Genomic DNA, 7,897 nt, shown 5'->3' on the forward strand with positions numbered 1-7,897 from the left:
CGGGCTTGAAATACATGTGATAAATAATTTGTTCTATGTTTTGATATGAGATGACCTTCGGAATTTGTATTCCAGTGTGTATAGTCCTCGATCTTCTACTTTACAGCAATTTTTTGAGTTGGCTATTTGTACTTTCCATGTCCCTTCCAAATGAAGTCTTACACTAAGTAGAGATACTCTAGCTTTTTTAAATCCACAAGATTTGATCCCTGGTAAATAATTAGCATAAATGAGATCTTGGATAGTTGAGCATTAATTAGATAATTTAGTTCATCTTCTAGCAATGTCATGATTATTACTATTTTACGAATAGGGTATGCTAAACAAAGTAAATATCTATTAAGCTTGTGGTAAGCCTTATGGTGTTTAACTGTTTATGAAATATGGGATTGGTCAATGAAGTAAAGGAACCATGTAGAAGCGATGGAGTCAAAAAGATATCGTTGAAAAAATCATTATTGAAGACTTCCACCTTTGATCATTTGTGAATGGGCACCTCAATGGAGATGTACGATTCCCCAATTGTACATTTTTAGTATTGTAGTTTTGGATAGTCTAGCCCATATCGTTTGATTGTCGTATGGAGAAGCATTCATTCCTACAACCATGTGGAAATAAATATTTTGGTGGATGCTATGATTGCCCCTCCTCATGTAAGAATGGTTTTAGGAGGTGTGGTCTCCTCCAATGAATTCACTAGCACATCGAGATACAGTAATCTGTAATCTGGGACACTTTACTTGGGTGTTCATTAAACTTTCAAGTTGTTGTCATATTCAATCAATGTGATTTTTTCCAATTACCAGTGCCTCTCTCAATTAAATGAAGTGCATTGGGAATGAATTAACAACTTCTTCGTTATATATGATCATCCACAACCGCATGATTATTTTTGACAAGCTTTCATAACCTCTCCATTCTATATCATCTGTTTCATGGCGAATGAGTATTTAAGTTCAAATCCACCTAGGTGGAAATTTAGATCAACGTGTAACATAAAACAATCATCGTATTGGAAACTTTTGATCGATTGGTTTTTCACATTGCAAGTAAGTTCCCCAAAATATTTTAACACGCTAAGCTAAATATATACAAACATGTAATTATGACCTGAACTTGACACTTTATCCATCCATTTGGCTCAATTTTCTGTCCTTCGATCTTTTTCCATATAAGTGTCATGATTTTGGGCAGAAAGTGGAAGCAAGGTTAAGAAGTAAAAAAACCTAAACTATAGCCGGTTGATAGTTGAAATTCTGTAACATCCTACATCCTGCAACTGATTGCTCTAAAAAAATCTGCACTTCTATGTGTGTTAGAAGAGTAGTTTTGCATCCATGGATATTTCTTAGAAAAAAATCACAATTTTGTTGCATGAACTAATGAATCATTTTCCTCCTATATATGAAATTCCTAATAAACAAGTTTCTGCTAGTTCAAGTGTTTGCTCTCAGTATTCAACATACTAACTGTTGGTGAAGCCAACATTGAATTTATTCCAACTTTTGCACCTAACTTTGATACTTTCATGAGCATCAAATTACTTTCTTCAACTCTTAGATGTCTACCACTAATTACAAGTTGCATCATATGGTAAGAGGCGGAAAACCTAGATGCTGAAAAATAAAGAAAGTAATGGTGAAGTTTATAAGTCACAAGGGATCTAGCGATAAGAGTATTCCTAGGATTGTTTTAACGCTTTCCACACCTTCAAATTTGTTGGACATACTTTGGAAAAAATAGATCTTGCGGCCATTGAGCCATTGAAATCTATCGATGAACGATGGAAGATGTGGTAGTGTAAGATAATGGGGGTAAGGCATTTGGTCTTACCATTAGGCGTCAAAAACTAATGTGTGTTCCTCGCGGGTGGGAACTCGGTGTACAGAGCGAAAGGGGCAACGAGAAACACATAGTTTTCCTTTTGTAGTAAGCATAAATCTGCCGGAACCGCTCTAGGAAAAAAGATCCAGGAGGAGGCGACGCATCTGCCCCCAACTACTCCGGCAAGCCGCTGGTCCCTGCCTCCTCCATCCGCCGTTCCGGCAACGGGAAGGGGTGGGGACCCCGGGCTTCGCTCCGGCCGGTAGTTAGGGTTGGCCTAGTCTTTCCTTGAGGTGCTCTTCCATGGAGGAGATGGCGCCGCATCGGAATAATTTGCACCTGCTTTTTCTCCATCTCGGCGTTTCTCCTACCGGTAGCGTCGAGGGGCAGGTGGCCCGGTCGTCTCGCCGGTGAGATTCGTGTGTGGTGGTTGGCGTTCGGCACTCTCGCGAGTGGCGGTCACGTCGGCTGCTGTAGGTTTGTTTGGTGTCTTGTAGTTGGGTGTGTGGACGACGAAAGGCGGCGACGTTCCTCTTCTCCGACTGCGTTGGATGAAGTTGACGACGTCGGGATCTGGTGACCACGGGGAATATCCCCAGCCGACGTGCCACAAAGTCTCGGTTTCGTCGCTTGCGACGGTCCGCTTCATCGGCTCGGAAAGCATCTTTGTATGCGAAGGTGCTCTCTCAGATTTCGGTATGGCGGATGTTTGCCTCTTTTTTTGACGCTTCCTTGGTTGCGGCGGTGGAGAACGATGGTGGACTACAGTTTCGGTGAGGCACAAATTTCTCCAAGGGTAAAATTTTAGTTTTACTTCTTGTGGGTTTGGTTGTGCAAGTTTGCTTGACAAGCATGTTTGTCTCGGACCATATATGTAATCTCCAGATTGTCTTATGAAATATATGACTACTTTTAAAAAAAAAATGCCGGAAGAGTTTGGAGGAAAAGAGGAATAGTTACCATGCGCAGTTGGTATGTGCATACCAACTAATTTTTCTACACTTTTTCTATGTAAAGGCACGATGCATGCACACTCTCGCACAAGATTTGGCAAGCTGTAGCTTGCTCGTATGTCCTTAACTATGATCAAAGGACTCGTTATTTAGGACTAAATAAAGAGCAAGGGCCTGGTAGGAACTGGAAAAAAAAGGACAACTTATCTGTGATTAAAGCGATTTTCAGGGATCGAACTGCTAATTCCACACTTTCCTTTCGGCGTTCGCACAAAGTGAATCGAAGGATCTCTCCTAGTCATCCATCTGACAATCTTCCCCTCATTTCGCCCAAACAACGTAGTTTGCCCTAGAAACCCGCTCCCCTGCCATCTACACCCCCCTGCCATGGCGGCGGCGGCGGCGGTGGAAAGCCTCCCCCAAGAACTCCTCACCAGTATCTTTCTCTTACTCTCATGCATCGCCGACCGCGTCAGGTTCTCCGCCGTCTGCAAACACTGGCGCCGCGTCGCTCTCCAGAAGCCGCCCCCGCTTCCCTGGCTCCTCATGCCCACTACCGGCCTGATCTCCTGCTACCGGATGTTCGGCGGTTTCACCGGTCAGCAGCCATCCTTCGCCATCGACGCCCGGGGAGGGCGCTTCTTGGGCTCCTTCCCGGGCGGCTGGTTCATCGTCGCGCTCCAGCGTTGGCGCGGACACGCCCTGCTCAACCTCCTCTCGGGGGAGAGCGTGCCGCTCCCGGACATCGCGCATTTTTGTGGCGAAATGGATATCCCCGTACAGATCCGCGCCGCCACCATGTCCGCAGCTCCTTCTGCCGGCGGCGGCTCTGGCGCATGCGTCGTCGCCGCCATAACGTCCGTGCATGGTATTACCGGTGTAGCCTTCTGGCGTCCGGGGATGGACCGCTGGTCGCCGCCGGCTAAGGGGTATGGTGTGTTCGACGCTGAAGACCTGACGTACTACGACGGGTGGTTCTGCGTTCTCACCAGCAGGGAGAGGCTAGTCTGGTACAGACTGGAAACGGACGCAGACGGCGTGCTCCCGCTCAAGGTCAAGACTCAGCACGAGTTCCGTGATTACAACATGGCCCCGTCGCCGTCGGTACTCGGGGAGCTTGTCGCCCTCTACCTCTTGCCGTCCGCCTCCGGCGCGGATCTGCTAATGGTGAGGAGGACGAGGTTCCGCTACCCACACCCACACCCAGCCAAGACGGTGTTCGAGGTCTTCAGGCTACAAGAACAGGAAGAAGGACCAGCTTCCTGGTGCCCTTACCGCATGAACGGACAGGTAATCTTCGTCAGGCAAGGCGGGTCCAAGGCCTTCGACACGGGACTCGACCACTCCGGCTACATCTACTTCCTCGACGACATCAACCATGGCGGTCCGACGAGCTTTTTCCTGCCGTTGACCAAGTACCGCTGCGTCGACTCCGGCTCATACTGTTGCTCCACCGACGCAGTCAAGGGTGGAATCAAGCGCTGCTTGCCGCAGGAGCCCTCGTCGTCGGACTGCTCGCAGTGGATTTGGTACTTCCATTGAGCTAGCCAGGTTCGGTTTCTTGGTTTATTAGCTCAATTCGATTCCTAGTGCTGATTCCAATCATATCATCCATCCAGTTTAATTAGAGTTTAATAATTTCCATGACGCATCGAACTCATGCGGTGCCCTTGGTCCAGCGGCGTGTCCCTGTTGTTGTTTTTGTTGTAATGTCATCGTGAACTGAAAGTATCATATCGTGTGTTTCTTGTTTTGAACTTCAGTTTGAAGCATGTTTTTGAACCCATTTTATCTACGAAATTGTGAACTCTTTAGACTACCACGTACGGTACCACCTGGCACCTGCGTACAAGCTGCTTCGTCGGTTCTCATGTTTTTACTAATTTACTCCCGTTCCTAGTAGTTTCAGTGTGTGTTACATATACATATTATTCGGTAAATTCTACCTTAGATTCATTTAGAGAGCTGAAATGGTAGCTTCAGTAGTGCACAGTTGTTGATTGCATCTGCCAACAGATAGGTGTTTCCCATGGGTGCTCATCGGAACCTGCTTGGCAGATGATCTGCAGGTGAATATATGACGTGATATGATGTATACAGTACTGATACTATGCTAACGAAGGCAGTCTTTGCGCGTGATCCTTCTTCACTTTGGGGCCTTCACAAAATCACGAGGTTTGCTCAGTAACTAAGTCAGTATGTTCTAGGAGCTCAGGGCCTTCAAGTACCCTCTAATCTCGCTCTGGCACCCCACTGGCGCCAACTTCATCTTCGCCTCTATCGGAGAACTCTGTTGTGTTGATCAGTGCCGTGTCACTGGCCAAGACTTAAGTACTGTAATATGCGCCTTCATCCTCATCGAGCGAGGCCACCGCGTTCCTCCAGCCGTCGTGCTCAGGAAGCCCAACAACGACGTCCTCGTTGTTCACTTCGACATCGACAACTCCTAGCGCCTGACTACGGCGCCGATGCACCGCCACCGCCGCCTCCCTATCCGGTACCACAGACGGTGCCTACGTCCGTGTCTGTCGCCACACATACGGACGACTCCGACGCACTTCCCCCTCTCGGCACTCTCCAAGAGGATGTTGAGGCCGAGGTTGACGCAGACTCGGACGGCACCTTTCCGTCTGAGGATGCCAACCAGGACTCTCCCTCCTCACCGTCTCTCAAGGAAGCCCTGCATGCCGGGGACGCAGCTCAAGAGGCTGCTGAAGCCCTCCTCCGATCAAGGTGCTAATCCCGCCATCTCTCATTCTAATCCACTAAGAGCATGTCTAACACATCCTCTATTTTTTTGCCCCGTAAAACGCGAGTAGAGGGCCCTGTATTCACTTTTCACCGCCGAAAACTCGTCCGAGCTGTTTTACGGGATGGGGATACGGGGTATGCTAGCTCGGACGAGTTTCCAACCCATCAAAACAGGGTTTTAGACAACAGTTTCAGTTCAAACATAGCACATCCAAAACATGTGATGCATAATTCATAGTTTTTACACCACAACGCGATCATAGCCAATGTTCAAGTCACAAAGATTCCCAAAATGTTGCCACCACCAACACCATAATTGCGATCAACCATCAACGAGTCCATCGCCAGTGCCGCCACCACTCGTCGGAGACTCATCTCGAGGAGTTGACGCACCAACAGCACTTGGTCCACTCACTTGCATGCATCCTGACAAGGTATCAACTTGTCAATGCCTATGGATTGTAGGCTAGGGTTTAGTTGGAAGTAGAGGGTAAGTAGATCTCGAAGGTTTCAGCCGAAAAGTACTCGACGATTGTGAAGACTAGGGTTTGTAGACAATGATTCGATTATCTCTTCGTCCCTCGACTCCCCCTTTATATAGGAGGTGGAGCCGAGGGATTCGTGCTATACAAGTTACAGAGTTCGGGACGGTTTCTAACTCATCCCGCCAGATTACAAATAACACTTCCTACTACAACTCTTAACTTTCCTTAATATATCTTGGGCTCCCGAATCTTCTTATTCTTCGGGTAGTGGGCCTTCAGTAAACCCCGGGTACTATCTTCGGCAGGCCCATTTGGGATGCCTATGTCAGTAGCCCCCGAGATTTTGCTTGAATCGTAGAGTCAGGGAAAATCTCCACTGTTTATTTTTATTCGAAAACTTTAACCTTTTTATACTTCTTCACATAAAATTCTATATTGTACAGGGATAATGGTAGTTGAGGCTAGTTCATCTGACGGATCAGGTACTAGTTAACTGCTCTAGTGGCAATCCGCAAAAACCTACTTCAAGATCACGTCCCTGGACATGATCTCGGGATACTGGTGTAAACTTCGACAGGTGCCGCTTAAGGTCTTACCATTCTGTCGAGTCCCAGTCAAATTTATCGGGTACCTAACGCGTCCGTTAGGATTTTTCTTCGTATCTGTTGATACGGATAAAAGTAGCAGAGCGCAGTCTTTGGCGATGCCACGCCCAGCAGAACGGATCTGGGGTCTTACCTTCGCAAATTTGCGGCATTCAGAAATTGATCGCAACTTTGGCGTTCTGAGAATATATTGTCGAGTGCTTTTCCGGCTGTTGGAATGGCACATTTTATCGAGTCAAATATGACTTATATTGCTTTCCCGATGGGAGTATATGTAGAGTTAATTATAACTCGAAATATACTCTCTTGCTTTTCTATCTTTTATTTTTGAACTTCATCGGGTACGCGAACAGCGTTCCCGATGGGAGTAGCCCCCGAGGCTACAGCCAAGAACTTGTGCTTGGTTGTAGGCTCAACATTTTAGTCCACCTTGTCACTATAGTCATTATGTTCCAATATGATCTTCTTTTTATCTCTCGGGTGCGCGAACAGCGCTCCCGATGGGAGTAGCCCCCCGAGTGTTTTGGTGACTCTTTACTGTATTTGTATATTGCGAGGTTTTGAACCAAGGCATTTATGTATTTATGGCGAATATGAGCCCCCGAGCTTCTTTATTGAGTACTATTTTGTGTTTTTATTGACTCACGAGGTATTTTAATACCAAGGCGAGGCTTTTCTTTTTCGATGAACTATATTGAAATTCGTCGGAGCAGAGACTTTAAGCATGTCGATAAAGAAAAGGTTATATTGACACTATCTTTATTATATTGCAGCACCGCGAGCCCGCCTCATTAAAAACCTTTCCCGGCCCCACTCGGTGCCCCAAAAAAGGAAAAGAGTGCGTCTGAAAACTCGCGGGCGTTTCAGTACATTGAAGTTTTACAAGGACTATATTTCAACTCTAGGCGTAGAACCGCCTGAGTTGCGCCACGTTCCAGGGGTTTGGCTCCTCCACCCCTGTCTTCTTGTCCTTTATCCTGTATGCTCCTCCTCCGATTACTTCCGTGACAATGTAAGGGCCAAGCCATGGTGACTCGAGTTTTTCATGACTTTTTTGCGTGAGCCGAAGAACTAGGTCTCCCACCTGAAAAGATCTTGGCCGCAAACGTCGACTGTGGTAATTCTTCAAGTCCTGTTGGTATTTGGTTACCCGAGACAGTACTTCATCTCGAGCTTCATCAAGTGCGTCGACATCATCTTCTAGCGCTTTTCTCGACACTTCTTCGTCATATTCGACGACGCGTGGAGAGTTGTGCTCTATCTCGATTGGTAATACTGC

General features: G+C 46.8%; 1 protein-coding gene across 1 annotated transcript; it reads left to right on the forward strand.

Moving 5' to 3' along the window:
- The first annotated feature begins 3,164 nt into the window (after positions 1–3,164).
- On the forward strand, positions 3,165–4,508 carry LOC127329032 (uncharacterized). The gene has a single exon (XM_051355580.2). The coding sequence runs from the start codon at positions 3,165–3,167 to the stop codon at positions 4,317–4,319; it is 1,155 nt and encodes a 384-aa protein (XP_051211540.2). The 3' UTR covers positions 4,320–4,508.
- The last annotated feature ends 3,389 nt before the right edge of the window (positions 4,509–7,897 follow it).

This window comes from Lolium perenne, chromosome 2 (genome assembly GCF_019359855.2).
Source record: "Lolium perenne isolate Kyuss_39 chromosome 2, Kyuss_2.0, whole genome shotgun sequence".
In the NCBI taxonomy this organism is placed as follows: Eukaryota; Viridiplantae; Streptophyta; class Magnoliopsida; order Poales; family Poaceae; genus Lolium; species Lolium perenne.